Source organism: Mastigoproctus giganteus, chromosome 7 (genome assembly GCF_048544385.1).
Source record: "Mastigoproctus giganteus isolate SK-2022 chromosome 7, ASM4854438v1, whole genome shotgun sequence".
Classification (NCBI taxonomy): domain Eukaryota; kingdom Metazoa; phylum Arthropoda; class Arachnida; order Uropygi; family Thelyphonidae; genus Mastigoproctus; species Mastigoproctus giganteus.
Genome location: NC_143581.1, coordinates 74,327,644 through 74,351,352, shown reverse-complemented (window position 1 = coordinate 74,351,352; position 23,709 = coordinate 74,327,644). Strand labels below are relative to the sequence as shown.

At 35.2% G+C, this 23,709-nt stretch overlaps 1 protein-coding gene across 3 annotated transcripts in view; it reads right to left on the bottom strand.

Moving 5' to 3' along the window:
- The window catches only part of LOC150083000 (protein tweety-like), a 472,105-nt gene that overhangs the window by 202,210 nt on the left and 246,186 nt on the right, over window positions 1-23,709 (bottom strand). For all 3 annotated transcript variants that reach the window (XR_016547147.1, XM_090376971.1, XM_090376972.1), the window contains exon 5: window positions 19,829-20,067. Coding sequence is in view for 2 of the 3 variants with exons in the window: in XM_090376971.1 (XP_090233097.1) it covers window positions 19,829-20,067 (239 nt within the window). In the remaining variant the exon portion in view is untranslated. The remainder of the gene's footprint in view (window positions 1-19,828; window positions 20,068-23,709) is intronic.

The following is a 23,709-nucleotide window of genomic DNA, read 5'->3' as shown; positions in this document are numbered from 1 at the left end:
GGGGGTAAAGAAAATATTATTATTCATGTGGGGACAAACGATATTAAACGTACACGATCTGACGATTTGTTGGAAAAATACAGGACCATGCTGAGGAAATGTCGCGAGCTAGGCCATAATGTCTATGTGTCTGCAATTCTGCCCAGACACGATAGGAGGGATTATATGTTAAGAGCCTTGTGGATTAACTCAAGACTTGAAGGAATCTGCAAGGCTTTAGGGGGTAAATTTCTATCAGCATGGCCCACACTTGTAGGTAGAAGGAATTTGTTTTGTAGAGACGGGATACACTTAAACAAAGGTGGTGCAAAAGTTTTTGCCAGTATTATTGAGGATACCTTAAAGGTTCAGGGAAACTGCTAGTTAGGGGGGATGTGGGTAATACTGACACGCGTTTATCTGATAATATTGGTCAAAGTAACTCTTGCACATACCTCAAGAGTTCTTATCTGTTACCCCAACTGGACGTATTATCTAGATGTTCTGGGGGCACAAACGTTTCACGTGGGCGGGTAGCTAATGCCAGGGAAGAGAGCCTAAAAAACTTCAAGGGTTGTGTTAGGGTTGTTAAATATACAAGAACAGTAAATCTTAATTGTTTATACAGTAACGTTAGAAGTGTCGTCAATAAAATGAGCGAATTCGAACTGCTGGTTAAAACAAGTAACGCGGACATAATAGGGCTTACAGAGACGTGGTGCCACCCGGAAATTGGGGATGATGAGTTTCAGTACGGCTTGTATAATGTATTTAGGAAGGATAGGTTAGATAGAAGGGGTGGTGGGGTAATGCTTCTTATCAGAAGCAGCCTGAGTGCGACGATAGCTTTCCCGGATTCAGACGTCTCACATGCTAGTATAGAGTCTGTATGGTGTGAGATAGTTGGAAACAAAGGTATAATGCGAGTAGGAGTAATCTACAGACCAGGTGATTGTGAAGATTATGACAAAAGCCTCTACATGCAAATGGAATGGGCAAGTAAGCGTCAATGCCTTATTATGGGTGATTTCAATCTGCCTCTAATTGATTGGAGTAAATGGGAAGGAAACTCGACATGGGGAACAAAATTTTTAAATCAACTAGATGACTGTTATTTGTATCAACATGTCAGGGAAATACTAGAGAAAAGAATATCCTAGACCTCATCATCACACATGAATCAGATGACATAACAGGGCTGACAGTAGAGGAACCAGTAGCAGGAAGTGATCACGGAGTTCTACGGTGGATGATGACAAGAGAGGTAGCAGAAGTAAAAGGCAAAGGAATGGGTTTTAATTTCAGAAAAGGAAATTACGATGCCTTAAGGTACTACATGGCCTCTATTAACTGGGTAGATATCGCGCAGAGAATGAATACAATTGAACTGTGGTACGCTTTTAAAACATTAATCACAGATGCCTTGAATGCGTATACACCATTAAAAAAATACTCCACGAGGAGGGTTCCAAGTTGGATGACTAGTGAAGTTGCCGCATTACTTGAGCAGAAAAAGGTGGCATGGAAAGGTTACAGAACAATAAAAAGTACTGAAGCCTATAACAGCTACAAGGTGATGTGTAATAGAGCCACAGAAAAGGTTCGACAGGCAAAGGCAGTTTATGAGAAATCACTAGCAAACAGAGCAAAGAGGGGGGATAAAGAATTCTACACATATATAAATGCCAAGAAGAGCAGGACAAACCAGATCGGACCTTTATGTAAGGGAAAGGGGATAGTAATAAATACACCAGCTGCAGTTGCAGATGAACTCAACAGTTATTTTGCATCGATATTTACAAATGAAAAGCCTTTTGTGCCAAAGGGAAATTGTGGGAGCGAAGTTAAAAAATATGTAATTAGTGATATTGAAATTTCGCAAGATTATTTAATGAAAAAACTTTCGAGCCTACAGACCAGTAAGGCTCCTGGAGTTGATGGAATATATCCTATAATCTTAAGAGAGGCAGCAAGCGAGTGCATTGAACCATTGAGGCTAATTATGCGAGCATCATTAGACTCTGGGGAGATTCCCTTGGATTGGAAAAGTGCAAATGTATCTCCCATACATAAGGGTGGCTCTAAAAGTGAAGTTGGAAATTATCGACCTGTCAGTCTGACTTCAGTAGTAGGGAAAATCATGGAGGCAATGATCAAGGGTGGAATTCAGGATCATTTGGATCGAATTGAAATTCTCAAGGATACTCAGCATGGTTTCGTAAAGGGAAAATCATGTTTAACAAATCTGGTTCGCTATTTCGAAAGGGTCACTCACGAGCTGGATTTAGGGAATAATTTCGACATTGTTTATTTAGATTTCAGCAAAGCTTTTGACTCAGTCCCACATGAGCGGTTGCTTTATAAGCTGGAACAGGTTGGAATCACTGGGAAAATCCTTAGATGGATAGAAGGATGGCTTCAGGGCAGGAGGCAGAGGGTTGTGATAAATGGCTATTCCTCAGATTGGGTTGATGTAAGAAGTGGGGTTCCCCAAGGATCAGTATTAGGACCACTGTTGTTTTTAATTTTCATAAACGACATTGATGAAGGGATAGAGGGCGTGATGTCTAAATTTGCAGATGATGTTAAAATTGGGAGAGTAGTTAATGATCACTGTCAAGCTGAGCTTCTTCAGAGAGACCTAGATAGACTTCAGGAATGGTCAGAAAAATGGCAGCTGTGCTTTAATCCAACAAAGTGTAAGGTATTACACCTGGGAAACAGTAATCCCAAAAAAACTTATTCACTTGGTGGAGTTCAACTAAAGCCAGTACTGGAGGAAAGGGACTTGGGTGTTACGATACGGTCAGACATGAAATTCTCTGAGCATTGTAAACAGGTTGCAAGGGAGGCCCATGGTGTCCTAGCGATGATCTATCGAACTTTTGCAAGTAGAGATAGGGACGTGATAATCCCATTATATAAGGCTTATGTTAGACCACACTTGGAATACTGTGTTCAAGTATGGAGACCGCACCTGAAGAAAGACATCGAGCTTCTTGAAAGGGTGCAAAGAAGGGTAACTCGCCTGGTGAGATCGGCAAAAGGGCGTCCTTATGAAGAAAGACTTCGAATATGTGGGTTGCAGAGTTTGGAAACTAGACACCTTAGAGGAGATTTGATTGAGGTGTTTAAGGCTCTGAGAGGCATCAGTAAAATGAATGAGGACAAAATTTTCAAGATTATAAATGATGCTAGAACTAGGGGACATAAATTCAAGTTACGGGGGGAAATGTTTAGATTGGATTGCAGGAAGTTCTATTTTAGCCAGCGAGTTATAAATTACTGGAATAAGTTGCCTTCATGGGTGGTAGAGGCCGACAGTTTGGGGAAATTCAAAGGTCATCTGGATAGTACTTTTGGGTAAGGGAAGCACATAGGATGATAGGTTTAATTTCCTTTTTATTTTATTTTTTTTATTTATTAATTATTATTATTTAGTTATTTATTTATTATTATTATTTTTTTTTTTTTTTGTTTTTATCATTGTTTTGTTCGGATTTTTTTTTTTTTTTTTTTTTTTGGCTGGTGCAGCATAAGCCATAGGCTTTCTTGCACCATGCGGCCGTTACTAATACTAATACTATTCATGGGATTATTATGCCTCAAAGAGCATTCATTAACACACAATCTGATAATGATAGCATGCAAAAGGTGAACATCAACATCCAATTTGGATTCTTCCACTTCCAGCAATACCGCATTATCTAGATAGCCAGCACCTGTCCTTAGTGGAGTGCAGTAGAGCAATTCATATGGGCCCCAGACTGAAAGAGTCCCAAATGCCAATGGGGGAGACTTAATTCTGGCAGGGAGATTTTCTCCTTGCATTCCTTTTTCCCTCCAACATTAATTCTCACACCCAGACCCAATCCAGGACTGGCCCTGCTGATAGGACTGAAAATTCTATAGTTCAGTACACACAACATGCAAGCATCCATAACAAATTACAGCCGAGTGGGTAAAGTACCTGCCCGGCAACCCAAAGGTCGCGGGTTCGATTCCCGCCTCGGGCTTGGATCAAAGTACTGCAAAAACCTTGAGAGGTGCAATATGGCCACAGAAGCCGATGCGCCAACAACTACCAAATCAAAAAAATAAAAAATAATAAAAATAACAAATTAGAAATATTCAATCAGTCCTTATTTTTGTGCAAAAATAAGCATACCATGTGCCTATGAAATGTGGTTAGATGAAAATAAGGAGCCAAATCATAGACATGAATTGGGCCCGAGTTTGCCTATGAGATGGCAAAGTTATGATTCTATGCAGAAATACCCTGTTGCAATTATCATACACAACCACAGTAATTTGATTCACTATGAGGGTCTATATATATATACACACACACACACACACACACACGTTTAATTGTCGATTGTTACTGATTATTGGTGTTTTTCATATAAAAATTAGTGTTCATACAAATTCGTAATCAAGTTAACCTAGTTTGGTTATCTTCATTCCATATGGCCTATACATTTTGAGTTAAGATAAAAAGTATAATGCTAAATGATAATGATTTTTCATAACATTTTACTAATGAAAACATTTTATCTGTAGCAAGATAATTATTAAATCTTAATTTCTGTATAAATTTATATAATAATACTAAATCTTAAAGACTGTACATATTTATATAGTAATATAACGTATTGCATTACACCACGTGGCCGTCAATCCCCTACTTTATCGGGGGTTTTGACGGCACGTGGTGTAATGCAATACGTTATATTATTATATAAATTTGTACAGAAATTAAGATTTAATAATTATCTTGCTACAGATAAAATGTTTTCATTAGTAAAATGTTATGAAAAACCATTATCATTTAGCATTATACTTTTTATCTTAACTCAAAATGTATAGGCCATATGGAATGAAGATAACCAAACTAGGTTAACTTGATTACAAATTTGTATGAACACTAATACTTATATGAAAAACACCAATAATCGGTAACAATCTACAATTAAACGAATATATATATAATATACAATTGGCCTATGGCAAAAATACAATGGCATTAACACAGCACAGGAGAACTCGCAAATCTAAAAGAATACATACATCTAAACGTAATAACCACATATATATATAATCTCGTGAGTCAGTTTACTGAACGCAATATTGAGATGCTATTTTTCTGCTGCAACATCTTTTTTCACCTCCACAAAGTTACGTGACTAGTAACCACTACTTTGTCAGACTATTATTTTCCTTTCTATCCTGAGCAATGCTACTTCCTATATTTAATTTGTTTTTCAGCAATCATTTTCGTAGCTTACTGTCTCCGACTTTCGACACATGGGGTTGTTACGGTATATAGCTTTTATATATATATATATATATATATATATATATATTATCATTGAATTATATTAAATAATGTTAAATTATAATGAAATAAAGAAATAAATAATTAAGCATTCATTAGAGGCAGCGACATGCAATTCCTCCATATGAAGCTGAAATACATCCAATATGTTAAATTAAATAAAATAAAATAAAACATAAGCCAGTAGTATGGCAAAAACTGTAGAGCGAAAATTAACATAAAAATAACCTAAATAAACAATCGAACGAAAAGAAGGAATAGATATAAATAGTAGCCCGTAAACCCTTGTATAATTTCGAACTTTTAATCCAATTAAAACTATACAAAATTTAGACTAATGCCAATTATTTATTAATTTAGTGGTACCCCCCAGAGGTACCGCTAAATTAATTTCAAATCCAGTTCCGAAAGACGTGAAATATCACCAAAAGAGGGTTAAAGGAACTACCAGACAATAACAAAATCAAAATAAATTAAAATAGACTGACCATCATGCCCCATATCGACAGAGGACCACGAGGCCAATAATGGTCATGGAATCGCTGCATTTTAATCGCTATACAAATCGTCGCCATGGCGAAAAGATCGAAGTACCAATTCACCCTCCATCTTTTCACCATGGCGACGATTTGTATAGCGTCATTCAATAGCCTAGATATGTACTGTGTATATATGCTGCATTGTTGTAACCTAGGAATGTGCACATATATGCTGCAGTGTCAACTCTATTGTCTCACATGCACGTGTGCCAGTAGCTTCCCTCGAACAGTCACCAGCAAAGTGCAACAGTGTTCAGTATTCTTAATTCCATCCTGACAAGACGACATGATAGCTTTTCATTTCACAATTTATTTTTTACTCCTTTAAATATGATCGAAAATATATTTGTATCTTGGTTAGAAATCGCTGCCAAAAACATGCATTCTGTTTGACAGCATGTTTTGCCCCATTTGGCAAATTATTTCACTGGTTTTGAATTACAAATTCAGACAATTGCCAACGACATTGTGAAGGTCAGAAGAGACTTGGGATTTTAAACTTTTTGACACTGCCAAAGTATGTGACTGCAATGACTCACATGCAAATGACTTAGATGATGCAACTCTCCTTGAAACTGATGAGCAAACTGCATATGAAGAAGAGGAAAACAATTCTAAAGTGGATAACACTGCGGCACCAAATAAATTTTCAACAGAAGAATTGGAGAAAGTTTTTTTTTTGGGGGGGGGTGGACATGGCCTGCAGGGCAATTATGAATGGAAATCCGGATGTTGAACGTAGCATCAAGATATGGCAAATTTTACAAGATGGGTTTTGATGCTACAAAAAATGCTTCTTTGATGCTTCTTTTTCTCGGTGTACAGTTTTTGATTGCACCTTAAGGTGCAGTCAAAAACTTGTACACCGAGAAAAAGAAGAGACAACTTCACTGGACTTTATTATTGAAATACCTAAATAAACAATAAAGCTTTTTTCTCATCTCTAATGATGTTACCTTTCATTAATAAAATTTTTGCAAAACTTTTAATTTCAAATCCTTTTAATTGGCTATCAACTGCAAATTGTTTATAGATTTATTATAATTTGTTTCTCTGGTACGCATTCAATTAAAACCCATTATAATTATACCTCAATCAGCATGGTTTCACATAACACGGAACAGTTTCGGTACCAATTATCAGTGCTATGTGAGGTATTGCTGTATATATATATATATATATATATATATATATAACTGCAAAATGATTATATATATATATATATATATATATATAACTGCAGAATGATTATAAATATATATATAACTGCAAAATGAAATGAAGAAGGCTTTAGAAATTCCTTTAGTCATCGACAGGACTCGAACTCAGAGGACTTCTCCAAACAAGTGCAGATAGCAATTTATCATACCAGCTAGTCTGCCACTGAGGGCACTTTGACAGCCTACTCAAGTTACAAAGTTTGATCAAAACGTTTGTAGAATGATTATATAATTTTTGAATGCATAGCAGAAAGATGGCAAGTGGAACCAACAATAACATCATTTGAGCATGTGTGCATCAAAATTTTAACTTTTTATGCACCAGTCTAGTGGATAGCTGTTTTGGGCAAACTTTTTTTTTTTCTATTTCTTGTGTGTTCGATGTTTTTTGTTCATTGTGACCATTACATTTTTTGCAAACCTGGAAAATCAACTACATAAACCCATGATATGATTGCTACTATTTAAGGAGATAATGAAAAAAATCTGTTTTCAAGTAGCTTCAAAGGTTTTATGAGGGAAACACTTTTTGCTTAAATTGAAAAAAAGAAGTAATCACCTGTCAACATCATAAACAATCAAAACATTAACGAAGTCTGCAACATCATTTTATTGAACTGACAACTAACCATTCAAGGAATTATTGAGGAAATATCTCTTTCACTTGGTCTGGTTCAGGACATTCTGACTAAAGATTTGAGTATGCTGTGAGCAAGCAGCAAGTTTATTCTATGCATTCTTGCTTGAGATGAAAGAGAGAATCAAGTTCTCATCTCGTCTGTGTTTTCTGAGCAAGCTGTGTCAGACTTTGCATTTTTTACAAAATGCTATAACTGGTAATCAGTCTTACACGTATGGATATGACCCAGAGGCTAAGGCTCTAGGCTCCATATGGAAAATGTCATCATGGTTTAAAATAAAAAAAAAAAAGTTGCTGCAATTTTTTTTTTTTTTTTTTTTTGACAAGGAGATGCCATCATAAACTAGCCTGCAATCAAGTTATAAAGGAGATTAGGTAAACTAAGGCAGATAATGAGAAGTCTCTAGCAAAAAACGCAAAGAAAAGCAGTAAACACTTCTTTACTTATGTAAACACTAGAAGGAAGGGCATTAATCACATTGATCCACTAGATATGAACAGATTAAATTATGATGATCCTGCTCAGGTTGGTAACAACCTGAATGGGTATTTGCATCTACAATTCACACATTTTTTTTAGGGAAGAGGATGCCAGAGGTGAGTCAAATTTGGTAGGGAGCTGAACAATTTTGTGAAGCTAAACATTAAAAAGGCACATAGGGTGGATGCGATCTATCTAGGTTATATTAAAGGAGACAGCAAAAGAGGTAAGCAAACCTTTAGCTATGATTTATGAGAGCATCCCTGAATTCAGGGGAGGTCCCTATAGACTGGAGATGTGCAAATGTATTGCCAATTCAAAAAGGAGAATCAAGGGGAGACATAGATCATTACAGACCTGTTAGCTTTACATCTGTTTCAGTGAAAATAATGGAGTCACTGGTTAAAGAAGTAATGCAGGGCCATCTAAGGAATGCAGTTATGCAGTCACAGCATGAATTTGTTAAGGGATGATCTCATCTGAGCAATCTGGTTGGATAGTATGATGCAGTTACAAGCGAACTGGATGCAAAGAATAACTGTGTCATCATATACTTAACTTTCTGAAAAGCTTTTGATACTGTTGTCCCCCTATGTTTCAGTGCTGGACCCATTTTTGCTTTCTATATTAATTAATGATATTGATGAAGGCATATCAGACTTAATAAAGTTTACAGGTGATACAAGGTTGTTGGCAGGGTAGTTAATCGCAGTCAAGGGTATGCTACTGCAACAAGATCTAGAAAAATTAGGAAGATAGCTGAGAAGTGGCAATTCAAGTTTAATATTGAAAAATGCAAAGTACTTCATATGGGAAGTAGTTATATAGAGTGCCACACTCAGGACAGTGGAGAATGAAAATCATCTAGGTGGCTCACTGTGCAGTCAGATATGAAGTTCTCTTCACAGTACAGATGGGCTGCCAGGACAGTTCCATGGAGTTTTGTCAGTGATATACATACATTTTTGTCCTGCAGCAATAAGAAGATGATCATCCTATTGTATAAGACAATAGCTAGGCCAAAACTTGAGTACTGCACACATGCCAACCCAATCTCATACCAACTAAGAAATACTGTTCAAGATTTAGGCCTAAATGGATGTCAGATGAAATAACGAAACTCGTGGCAGAGAACAAAAATGCATGGAATGCATATAAATTAGCAGGTGACACAGAAGCCTACGGCAGATATAAGTTGGTCTGTAATCAGGTCACAAAGGAGGTTAGGCAAGCAAAAGCTGATTATGAGAAATCCTTGGCAAAGGATGCAAAGACTTCTTTACTTATGTAAACTCTAGAAGGGGATGAATCAGATTGGTCCACTTAACATAAATCGTTTGACTACTGATGATCCTGCTCAGTTAGTTGACAAACTGAATGAATATTTTGCATCTACATTCACACATGTAGAATTGAGTAAGGAAGGGGAGGACAGAAGTTTACTAAACTCTTAACATGGAGCTAAATGATTTTGTAATAAAAGAGAGTAAAGTGGAGGAGAAATTGTTGAAGTTAAACATAAAAAAGACACCTGTAGCAGATGGAATATATCCAGTTATATTGAAGGAGGCAGTGAGGGAAGTAAGCAAACCCTTGGCCAAAATTATGAGAGCATCCTTAGATTCAGGGGAGGAGGTCCCCATGAACTGGAGATATGCAAATGTATCCCCAATTCACAAAGGAGGTTCAAAGGGTGACACAAATAATTATAGACCTGCAAGTTTAACTTCTGTTCTGGGGAGGTGCCTCCATAGCCAGGTGGGAAGGAGCAGCAGTGCGTAACACACGCTTCTTGATTAGACCGGGGTTCGAGCCCGTCACCACCAAATATGGAGGATGCGGAAAGGTCGGGGAATGACCACCGCATATTCCTGGAGCAATATGGCCTTAGTTGCTAATGCTCCTAAAAACCAAATAACAACAACAACTGTTCTGGGGAAAATAATGGAGTCACTGGTTAAAGAAGTGATGTAGGATCACCTAGACAAGACTGCAGTAATAGTTCAGACACAGCATGGGTTTGTTAAGGGAAAGTCTTGTCTGACCAATTTGATTGCATACAACGACGTGGTCACAAAGGAACTAGATGCAAAAAATAATTTTGATATCATATACTTGGATTTCAGGAAAGTTTTGTACTGTTGCACATGGAAGACTGCTGTAAAATTGGAGTGGCATGGCATTAAGGGCAAGTTACTGCAATGGATAAAGAGACAGTTGAGTGGCAGACGGCAGAGAGTGGTAATCAATGGACACTGCTCTACGTAGACTAATGATATTAGTCCACCCAGGGTTCGGTGCTGGGCCCATTGTTGTTTTGTGTATTTAATAATGATATCGAAGAAGGTATATCAGGCTTAATGTCCAAGTTTACAAAGATTAGCAAGATTGTTAATGATAATAAAGACAGTATGCTACTGCAACAGGATCTAGAAAAGTTAGGTAGATGGGCTGAGAAGTGGCAACTTAAGTTTAATACTGACAAATGCAAAGTACTGCATATGGGTAGCAGAAACCCAAGAGAAATGGCCAACTGTGTGGTACTACACTCAGGGAGGTGGAGAATGAAAAAGACCTTGGGGTAATTGTGCAGTCAGAAATGAAGTTCTCTGAGCAGTACAGACAGGCTGCCAGAGCAGGTCATGGAGCTTTGTCAATGATATATAGGGATTTTTCTAGCAGAGACAAGGAGGTGATTATACCTTTGTATAAGGCAATGGTCAGGCCACACCTTGAGTACTGTATACAGGTCTGGAGGCCTCATTTTAGGAAGGATGTAGAGTTGCTAGAACGAGTACAGAGAACGGTAACAAGATTGGTGAGAGGAACAGAAGGGTTCTCTTACCAGGAGAGGCGTAAATTCTGTCAGTTGCAGTATCTGGAGACTATGCACATGCAAGATGATCTGATTGAGGTGTACAAGGACTTGAATGGTTTGAGCAGGCTCAATGCTGATAGAATAGTTCCACTTGCTGAGATTAATAACTTGAGGGAGGCATAGATTCAAATTGAGGAAAGACAGTTGTAGAATAGATGTGTGGAAGTTTGCATTTAGCCAGTAGGTAGTTGATTGCTGGAACAGACTTCCATCTGTTGTTGCGGAAGTTGAGAGCTTAAATAAATTTAAGGCTGGACTAGACAGCCATTTGGAGTAACTGGATGGTTTTTTTTTTTTTTTGGGAAAAAATGGGAAGGGGTTTTTTTTTTTTTTTTTTTTGGGAAAAAATGGGAAGTTTTTTTTTTTTTGGCTGAGGCTCTATAAGCTTGCTTTCTTGCATCATATGTCTCAATGTCTGTAAGCCAATTTTAGGAAGGATGTGGATCTGTTGGAATGGGTGCAGAGAAGAGCAATAAGACATGAGTGGAGCAAAAATGTGCTCTTGCCAAGAAAGGCTTCAGTTTTGCAAATTGCAGCATCTGGAGACTAGGCATCTGCAAGAAGATCTGATTGAGGTGTTTAAGGCCTTGAACGGATTGAGTAAGCTCAATGCTGATGGAATTCTTCCTCTTGCTTAGACTGCACACGAGGGGCATAAATTCAAACTGAGAAGGATGATTGAAGGTTAAAGGTGCATAAATTTGCCTTCAGACAGAGGGGGTTGAACTCTCATCTGATGTTGTAGAGATCGATAATATAAATAAATTCAAGGAAAAATTAGATAAACTGTTAAAGGAGATAAACTGGTAAAATAAGAAGTGTTGGGTTTTTTTTTTTTTTTTTGTTGATGCTGTATAAGCTTATTTTCTTGCATCATTTGTCACTAATATTAACTACTAACTATGGAAATAGAAATTCTCTGTCCTGAAGAATTTCCATGCAGTTAAGGAGGAGGGGGAATCCCCAAAACACACTGAGCAGCCACTCATCCAGAGGAAATGTGGGGAAAAGTAGAAGTCAGCCTTGAGAAAGGAAGAGAAGATAGAATAGCAAGTCCTTTCCTTTTTTTTTTTTTTTTTTTGACTTGACAAGTGCAACTTACAATCCACAAAATATGGTATTTCCTTCTCTTTGGTCTCTGAAGTAAGCTACTTAACTTCACTGGGTTTAAAGTAAAAATTATTTATTTTGTAATCAATTAAGTATGTTAAAGACATTTCTTCCTGTTTTATACCTATTTTGGCCAAAACAGGCAGAAAATAGGAGGTTCTTTGCAAAAAAAACAGGAGGGCAAAAAAACTCAGGAGATTTTTTAGTTCCCACTGCACTGGAAATTTAATTTTGCTAACAACATACACATTTTACATTAAAATGGAAATATAGGATCATTTACCAGTACACTACCCTTTGAAACATAAGCTTACTTTAAGATTTTTCTATTTTCAGAATTTTGTTTGGAATACCTTTTAGATATCAACTAATGGCTTCTTCGTGACTCTGTTGTACATTTTGCCCTCTTCAGAAATGACCCTGCAATCTAAACTTGACTGTCAGGAATATTTTCAAAGCTTCACCAGAAATAGAAAATCTCAACTCACTCTATTTTTCTCAGTTGGATGGATATCCTCTTACATTCAGCATTGCTATGAGGAACTGCTAAAATCCCAAACATGACTTTGGATAATATAATTCATATTTCCAGCTTCCTTGTGCACTTGTCAGTTCTCCAACAAGGGCCACTGTACATCAACTCTTTGTTCTTTTAATAGTTTCTCATAAGTTCTCACTGAAACTAATAGAACTGATGCTGCAAAACATCTACTGCGTCATCTATCTCATTATCTTTAATAACACCAGGAAGTACTAGAAACTTTTCCACAAAAAATTTCAAATTTGAAAATAATGCACTGCCAATTGATAAAATTTGTGCTATCTCAGCATTTATAACAATATTTTTCAATAAGAACTTGGGCACCATGTAGTCACATATAGCAATCAAGTACTTCCTCACTGAAGCAATTAAGTATTTCCTTGATAAACAATAGAATAAGACAAGGGGACAGAATCTTCCCCTCTTGTTTTAAAATCTACATCACCTCAGCAATAGAAATGCCTACAACCAAGTTAGAACCATCACTCTAGTTCAGTGGTTCCCAAACTACTGAGATAAACATATAGACTCTTTCAGAAATCAAAAAAAGCTTACAGACCCCTATACACACACACACAAGGGTGTAGTGGAGAATATATGCCGAATACTCTGAATTTTTTTTTTAGGTGAATAGCATATACTTTCTTGTTTTCTATTTTATGTGACCAAAGTGAATTCAATTAATAAGCCTGATATGCACAGTATACTCTCTGCTTTTCATAACATTCGTAGAGTATACCTTCTACTAATTTTACAACTACAGCACTGTATCTCTCTCTCTCTCTCTCTCTCTCTCTCTCTCTCTCTCTCTCTCTCTCTCTCTCTCTCTCTCTCTCTCTCTCTCTCTCTCTCTCTCTCTCTCTGTGTGTGTGTGTAAATACTGGGTTTTCTGAAAAGAAAATTCAAAGTTTTATGTTTAAAACAACTCAACCTTATTCTTACATAAATATATAATAATAAAACTTTATTATCAATTTTCTATACACAGAACGAATAATTTGACCAATTGAAGAGGGTCCGTTTTGCGGACCCCCTGGAACTGTTCCATGGACCCCAGTTTGGGAAACGCTGCTCTAGTTTATTCTGCTATGATAATCAACTTACAAAGTGGAAGACAGCCAAGTGGTCAGGAGCAAGAGTGCAGTAACACGAGCTCTTTGAGTGGACCAGGGTTGAAGCCATGACTGCTAAATACAATTAAAGTTTATATTGATGATTTATTGTAAACTCCACTGACCTGGTGGTCATGCTAGAGTATAAACAAGAATATTTAAAAATAGCTGGTGTAATAAATTTGCATAAAACATTCTTCAACATATCTATGTATAATTACCTCAGTATGTGAATATGAAAAACATTGAAAAGCTATGTTCAGATTTTCAAGCCTTGGTATAACATTTAAAAGAAACAAAATGATTGCTTTATTCAAGCCAGAAGAGAGGAATATGATATGAACAGACTATCTTGTGAGTGAGAATAACATGCCTTATCAGCTTATCTGGCCTGTTTAGGATTGATTTCACCAGAAGCTAGCAATTCAGAAGTTCTTTATCGTTAGGCGGTTACTTCTTTGTCTTCAATCAAAATTCTTGTTAGGCATCAGTGCCACTCACTAGTGATGGCTTGTTGTATTTTACAATGTGGTAACTCTCAAAGGTGCTCATATTCCTTTTCTCACCACTTCTAACCTCCTCTGTACAGCTGTGAGAGGTTTACACTGCTCTATCAGTCTAGTTAAACATATTTATGCAAAGATAGCCATACTTCAAAATTTCTTTACTTCAGTGGCATATATTAATTGAAACTTTAAATCTATCTTTCTTTTTTAGAAATATAGATTTAAATAAATTCAATAATTTTTTATTAATCTAATTTACAATATCTAGACTTCATTCCATATATTCCTGCACTTTCATAGGAAAGCATACAGTCCCTTTTTCAGCATGCAAATTAATGAGTTAATAGGACAGCCTATTCCCACAAAGCACTTAATCTCTTCTTTTAATGCCTTCTCCAGTTTTTAGGTTCAAGACAGATTTCAAAAAGAATCCCACATAGTTTTTGAACTGTTCAGAAGACGATGCCCATTGTTGGCACTGAGGAATAGCTGCTTCCAATTTATTTTTTTTTATTATGAAAAGCCACCATTAGTAGGGGTTTGGAATCACTTAGATCAGAGGTTCCCAAACTACTGAGATTTACAGACCCTTCAAAAATCAAAACATGTTTGCAGACCCCCATATATAAATATAGGGGTCTGCAAACGTGTGTGTGTGTGTGTGTGTGTGTGTGTGTGTGTGTGTGTGTGTGTGTGTGTGTGTGTGTGTGTGTGTGTGTGTGTGTGTGTGTGTGTGTGTGCACACACACACACTGGGTTTTCTAAAAAGAAAATTCAAAGTTATGAGTGAAACAACTCAACTTTATACTTGTTTTTATACAGATATTTAATAATAACTTTATTTATCATCAATTTGCTATACATAGAATGAATAATTTTAAATATATATATACGATTATATATATTAATTATATAGAAAATAAATAATGTTCTATAACGAAATCCGTTGTTATTTTATCAGTATATTTTTTAAGAAATATAAACACATTACTTGATACCTTCTGAATGTTTCGCGGACCCCCTGGAACTGGTCAACGGACCCCAGTTTGGGAAAGGCTGACTTAGTTCATAACCATCTGCAGCAATCAAAAATGGCACATTTTTCAGAGCCATTAGTACCTCTTCTTCCTGTGCAATTTGCCTAACAATGCTTGTTGTTTTTGTTCTTCAACAATTGTATTTTTTTATAATTTCACTAGCAGGAAACATATTTCTCAATAACATGCCTGCATGATTAACATAGCTCATAGGAAGATTATATTCTATGATAAAAAATGCAAATAAACATTCAGCACACATGAAATGCTACACCTAATTTTGCATTTCTATACTATTATTCTTTCATTATAAAAAATTAAGCTAAGAAATTTTTTTTGAATGATTACATGGTCTGCATTTTAAGAAAGGTTTCCTTATGTTTTACTGCTGATAATAAAATCTGAACTACCCTTTTAATGGACATTTTCACAGTTACTTATAATGTGCTCTATCACATCAGAATTTTTACAATATAAAAAATAATAAAATTGCATCTCCACTTTGTTTGGTGGAGATGCAATTGATTTATTTTGCATTTTTAGTAAGGCAATTTATTCACAAATTGCTGCTATAAATACATACAAATAAGTTATTTTTATTTGTATAAAAAATACCAATAAAAATATGTAAAAACAGAAATATCAAAGGATATGTCCTTCTGTCAAGCATAGGTGACTAAATGGTTTTCTTATACACTAAACTGGGTTAAATTTGCACTACTTTTTTTACTTCCTCAGACAGCTAGTTTCAGAGGCTGTTCCTTTTTTTTTTTTTTTTTAGTATCCAGCAGTAGTCAGCCAGCATATTGACATTCCATCCCCCTTGGGACCTTTTCCCATTTCTTTTATATCCTGATGGAGCCTTTCCTCCAGCTTTTCACTTAAACTACCTAAATTTTATGGGAAATAATAAAGATGAACACACAAGAGGTGTACCTTAACAACCCAATGTACCACATTTTCAGAAAATCATGTGACTCATGATTTTCTCATAATCTGGTGTTTATTGTTTCACCAAAAATTGTGTACTACATCGTTAAAGCCAGTCCAAGCATCCCTTTCAGTTTAGTTCATGGTTTCTTCAAATACAGAGTCTTACAATCTTGCAGATTTGAGACCCAACAAAAATTCCTGCTTTAATTTTTTTCATATGTAAGAGATGGGAATTTAGTGCAAATACACTTGAAACAATTTCCTTCTTTATTCGGGGGTTCAATGAACCGTTTCACTTATGCTTAGCTTCATATGCAGAGGAGGTAACAGTACTTTGTTTTGATCTACTAGTGGATGGTCTTTAATGTTCTTTGAACTTGGTGTCAGACACTGTCTTGGTGGCCACACTTTTCTTTCTCGGCTTCTTGCCTGGTTATCCCAATCACACAAAATACAACTTCAAAATCACAAACTAGCCACCCATGATCCTTGTACTGAATTTTTCCCAAAATATGCTTAACATTTTCATAGTTTTCTTTTGTGTGCTGAATTGGCTACAGGAATGGATACATAACTGTTTCCATTACAACGGAGAACGCCTTTGGGGCTTTCCTTTAATGAATCAATAAATAGCCTGATTGTGCTAGTTGGTAAAAAAAATTCCAAAAAAGTTCATAAATGCAGGACTGTTGTTGCAATATATCACTGAGCCTGCTTCAGAAAAATGGAGAACCAATTCTTTGTTTTCACAATGTGTTATACCATTAAAAGAACATTTCTGGGGACAGCATATTCTAAATTTCAGTCCTGATCCTAAAAGTTCTGAAGCCCCTTTGGATAGATTTAAATCTCTTATGATATCATCAAGTTCAGTTTAGGTAAACATCTTAATCCAAAGCTGTGAATTTCTTCTTCAGAATAGTTTATATCACCTTCTAGATCAATGTTCATCAACTTTTTTTTAAAGTGGGTCAGTTTTTGTCAATTTGACCCTGGATTTTCAGCTAATGGGTCAGTATTCAAATTCAAATGTCTGTAAATAGAATAATAATTTTTTTTTTATATTTTTAATTGCTCCTCTAAGAAGTTATAATCTGTTATCAACAGAGGATTATAATTCTCTTATCCCAATACTGAATTTATTTCATACGTTAATTTTTATCTATGCAATTAACAATACTTAAATTGTGATATTACAGAATTTGTACAAATTACATACACATGTGCACTGTAATAATCTTTTATCTATAAAATAAAAAACAGACTTATTTTTGTAAAAAAATGAGTGACTGCCTTGGTGCTCTTCTTTGTAATGTTACATGATTTGATTTTTAGAAAGAAACCAAAATTTCTCAAGTGGGTCAACAAAATATTCTCGTAAGTCACTAGCTGACCTGCAGGTCAGCTAGTGACTGGAGACCATCGCTCTAGATCACAAATGTCAGATATAAGATCTGATGGCAGATGTTCAAGAGCAACTGGTAGAGGTGGTACCACCAGTTTAGGTCCATGATGCCTTACAGCTGAAGTAAGATTATTGGGAGTATACAGTGCTCTGCTTATTCTTCTCATTATAACTTGCTACATTTACAAAACAAAGTAGCAGCCATTAATACAATCAGGAGGTTCCCTTCCCGCCATGGGAATCAAATAAACAACGACAGTTTTCCAAATAACTGTCACTGTTTATTTCATTAAATGATTATGAAGCGTGAGAAAAGTGCACAATAAATTAATAGATATCTATAGTGTGGAATCAATGGAAACATATTTCAAAGCTTTTTTTTTTTTTTTTTTGCTTTAACTGTTTTTTATACTGAGATAACTAAAGCAAGAATTTTCAGTAACTGAACCCATTTCCTGACTTTTTTTTTTTTTTTTTTTTTGAAGTTTTGCTACTACAGATTGAGATACTGGATTTTTTTATTTTTTATTTTCAAAAAATAAACACTCCACAACAATGATTCTAGACTTGGTGAACAAACTGCATATAACACATACAGTTAATGTAATGTAATGGCATCAGATGTTTACATTTATTTTGACAGTTCCTACTTGATTAATATCTATTGTCTGAAAACTGAAAAAAAATTCAAAAACAGCACTCTCCAGGTTGCCAGTTTTCACATGTTGTGCCTGTGTCATGTTCACAGTGAAATACTATGCCTATTTTTGCATTTCTTTCTATGCAATGCACATTATTTGTATACTTGTTTCCAAATGTCTGATTACATCATGTTTCTTGCCACTTGAAATTGAAAAATCACATCTACAGTACACAGAGCAAACCCTTTCCAGATTTTACAATACATGTAAAATATTATGTATATGTGTCTTCTGGAGAGGCATCGACACTGATCTCTATAAAAAGAAAAAAGACCACTGTTGCTTATGTTATTACCATTGAACAGGGTTAATATTGCTGACTCTACCTTTATTTTTTCTGGAAAGGATTTTACAATACATGTAAAATATTATGTATATGTGTCTTCTGGAGAGGCAATGATGCTGATCTCTAAAAAAAAAAAAAAAAAAAACAAACTGTTGCTTATGTTATTACCATTGAACACGGATAATATTGCTGACTCTACCTTTATTTTTTCTGGAAAGGATTTTACCTTCATTGTTAAATCATTTACTTAAGCTACTTAATAAATTTGTTCGATCTTTTGAGTTTGTAATTTCTTGATCCTGTGTTTGGGATGGAAACTCCCAAAGGAAAAATTTTAAATTGAGTATTCCAGAGTTGCAGTGAAGCAAAGGATGATGCAGTTCTAATAAAAGGAAACCAGTGAACAAAAAACTAGTCAAATTTACAATGTGAGACAATGGTAATTGCCAATATCGATCAAACTTACACCCAAACTTCACACAAGTATCAGTGTTTGCACCTTCAAAACTGCCATATAGACTTCAAAAAGTCACCTTCTTTCTCTTTTTAATTCTTTTTTTTTTTTTTTCTTAAGTTTACTTCACAGTTTCATCTATCTACCTAATGGAGCTTTATAATAAAACAATTATACTTATACTGCAATCAGCATGTGGACTTGTAAAAAATTAAATTGATTAAGATCTTGTTCATTTTAAAAGCAGCTCATAAGGTAATAAAGGTTGTCTGCTCATGTTTTCAAGTATAGGACCATGGGCAATATCTCCAGTTCTGCATGAAACATCTCCATGAAATACAAAATATACTAATAAAAGTCCTTATCAGGAGAGAAATTACAAAACTTTACAAATAAATTGTTAGCTATTCAATGTTATTTAGCATTATATAGAACTGTCTCTAAATAAATTACTTAATACAAATTAAAAGGACAGCGAAGTAATATTTTGCGATTTTTTATCTATATGCACTGTACATTGTTTTATATCTCTAAATTAATAAAGCAAATAATCCAAAGTTAATTATATGATACATACCATGAAATGAAAATTCCATAAAATGGATATGGATAAAAGGTTCAACTTTTTGCACTAATAAAGCCTAATACAAAATTAATAAAACTTTCACCTAAACATTTCCACTTGATGGACTGTATTCGGAATTGGGTCCAGATCCAGCTTCTCAATATTATCATTAATGTCTCCAACCTTTGTAATGCCCATTGATACATTGTTGCGCATGTTTGCTAGTGCCACCTGAAGGTAATCATGAACAGTTGTGTTTGAAAGAGGCTTGCTAAAGGTTTTTGACAATTCATCCAAATCAGGACTAACACTGTCAGCTAATATCTGTTCGATTGTGAATGTCTGTAAATAAAATATTTTTTTTTTTAGATTTTTAATTGCTCCTCTAAGAAGTTATAATCTGCTATCAACAGAGGATTATAATTCTCTTATCATAATACTGAATTTACTTCATACGTTATTAACACTTTTTCAGATGTGATGCTCATACACTCAACTATGAGATAAATCACAAAAGGTACATAATCCTACTCTAAGAATGATCATATGTCAGTTTTCTTCAAAACCACCATAAATGAAATGTTATAAATTTCATTATCTTTTATTCAACAATAATTATCCAAGATAATTCAAAATGACCTAATCAATATCAAAAACAACTAAATAACTGTAACGGGAAAGTCATAAGCATACTGGGGAAAGAATGCTCTCCCCCCCACTCAAATTTACTGAATATAGAGCAAGTTACAAGTCAACACATGAAGCACTGTAATCAACAGCCTTTAAAGATGTATTTAAAATAAAATCAGCCATAAGTGTTCAGCACAAATTCCATAAGAAAAACAAATAACCCAGCATATATTGCTGGGTTATTTAAATAACCTAACCCAGCATATTGCCAAGAAATTTTTAAAGTACTGCCTTAAGCATGGATTTTTTTAAAAATAATACTTAATCTTATAACTATAGCACTAACTCCAACCGTTTACCAGCATGGAGTCTCGAATTTTTAAAAATCTTTTATTTTTATTACCAAATTAAAGTAGTAATTATTGTTAATCAATAAAATAAAATAAAAATAGTTATTAAAAATATTGGCAATACCTAAAAGTGAAATGCTTTAATTTTAGTTTGATTATTAGCAGACTATTTTGTTAGAATGCATTACTTTATAAAATATCTTGAAAGACAATATTTTCAAGTGCAGACTTTCCTTGATGAAGGTCCAAGTTTGTCCCAACAGCTGCTTTCTAGGCTGCTACAAGTTCCAACAAAAGTAACAAGAATCACTTACACCTCTACTTGCAGCTGCTTGTCTTCATACATCTAAATGATGGCTTGTCTTTATATATCTCAATGATATCTAAATGATGGGCTTGTCTTTATATATCTCAATGATATCTAAATGATCTTCATATATCTAGAAGATGGTGTCATATTGTTTTTGAGGTTCTCCTAAGCAATATGACTGTTAAGTGAAGATAAAAAGAGACTAATCTTAATGTAATGTGGATGATCATGGTGCATACTGATATGGCTCCCAAAGGTGTTTATAGAGGAATATGCTGAGATAGAATTGATGAGGATTGCTACTCCTCCATGAGCACTATTTAAGTTGGTGGTGTGATTTTTTGTATAAGTGATGTGGCCTTTTATTGTGATGTCTATCTATCTTTGAAGTCAAGTTCGTTTCCTGAAGAAGTATGCCTGCAGGATGGTACCAAGAGAGTCATAGTTGTCATCTATATTATTATTATTAGCCATATGGTGCAGGAAGCCTGAGGCTTATGCTGCACCAGCCAAAAAAAAAAATATTTCTGAGTTACCCTGAGAGAGAGAGAGAGAGAGAGAGAGAGAGAGAGAGAGAGAGAGAGAGAGAGAGAATGATGGAAAGAGAAGAATGATGGAAATCACCAAAAAAGAGAAGAACCCTGGGTGTGCCAAGCCCATACTCACCAGATGTGAGCCCCTTATTACTGTAGAAATCAGTAATTCCACAGTGCCTGCCTGGTAACCCAAAGGTCGCGGGTTCGATTCCCACCTCGGGCATGGATCAGAATAAAATGCAAAAATTCCACAAACCTTGGGAGGTGCAATATGGCCACAGAAGCCGATGCGCCAACAACTACCAAATAAAAAAAAAAAAAAAAAAAGTAATTCCACTGTCTGTGTGTGCATTATTAGTTTTCGGGATTTACTTCAGCTTGTTTCCAAGAAGCAAAATTTGATTGTACCAATCAAATTTTGCCTTCTCCTTTTTGGGAAAAATAAGACAAGTGTCCATATAATCCAGAGGGTGAATTTCCAGAATTGTTTCATCTTGTTTGAGATGTCATCGGCATCCATATTTTCGAATCATGAGCCAGGACAACAGCTTTTGAAGGAGGCCTGATTCAGAAAAAGCAAGAAAGAGTTTAGTCCTTTTTGTCTAAATGTTGCGGTATGAGATAATACATTCTGTCAGGACCTGATCCCCAATTGTTGATTTGTTTGGAGCAGTGTTTCCAAAACTTACAATAATCATATACCTCTTTGGAGAGTTTAGTTGTATCCCTTCTCAGGAGAAGATAATTTGGGAATAGTTTTAATAATACTATTTTATCTGGCCTAGAGCAAATACAGTACAATATATGGTATTCATTTATTAATATAAAAGTTACAAATACAGTAAACCCCCCGCAAATAGCGGGGGTTACGTTCCTGAGAAATGTCGCGAACACCGAAAACACGAATACTGAGTTATGGCTCCCATAGTAATAAAGGGGTTTTAGACTAGAAAAACTAGTCTAAAACTTGTCTATGACTATGAACATAGTCATAGACAAGTCATAGACATCTTCTTCATATGACTATGAACATAGACAGTACATAGTGAAATGCAAGCATATGGCATCTAAATGAAAATAAGAAACAATTTAATATTAAATGTAATATTTATTAGAAATTTCAAACAAATCTTTCAAACCAGCGCCTTTGCTAGCAAAAAAACTTATCCCGCCAGTGCTATCACCAATTTCGCTAAAGTGTTGATAAAGGAGTTTTGCCTTTTCATGAATGATGAGTGAACTTAACAGAATTTTAATTTGAGTTCGGTCTTCTATCCACAGGTTTAAAGCTTCTTCCATTTTTTTCCAATTTAACATCACGAGTTACAGAGCAAATTTTTGAAACAATTAGCGCGTTTTCATGGACACTACGGCGGATTTTTTCTTCCAATTTCTTGATTGATCGTACCATTGACTCATTGATTTTATAATGTTTTGCCACTGAGGAGACACTTTCACCATTAGAAATTTTGTCTAATAACTCAATTTTATTCGCTAATGTCATCACCTTCTTTGAAATTTTCACATTTCCCTTGTTATCCATAGCCATATTTTCGTACGGGTTAGAAAGAACTTGTCCACAATAAAGTCACTTTCTTCTGTTAACACACTCGAAAAAGTCTGTTTTACACTGCAAAACAGTAGATTTATCACTTTTGTAAGCATATAAATTTATTCAATTTATAAATTGATATGCTTATAATTATATAAATTAAAAGTAAACGACGAAACCTTCCATGACATGCGCATAACACATACTGAACAAGGATTAGCGAGAAACATCCACGCTCGCGATTTTGTCACCCCTCTCCCCCACCCACTGAGCGCTGTTTTGATCGGGAAAGATAATTTTAGCCACGCCCATGTTTTTTTATGGCAGAAAATGTTCACGGCGCTTTAAAGTTCACATTTTTTTAGGTTTCATTTTATATTAAATCAGCGACTGCAAATAAGCGAAACTGCGAATACAGATACCACAAATAGCGGGGGTTTACTGTACTGTATATACTATATATATATAGAAATAATAATTTTAAAAAAATGGAAGTAATAATAAAAATAATACGAGCACAGCATAGATAAATATGGTGGATTCGTACCAGTCTGAAATTAAAGTACGTATGTTAACTAGTGAAGAAAGCACATTTTTAATACTTAC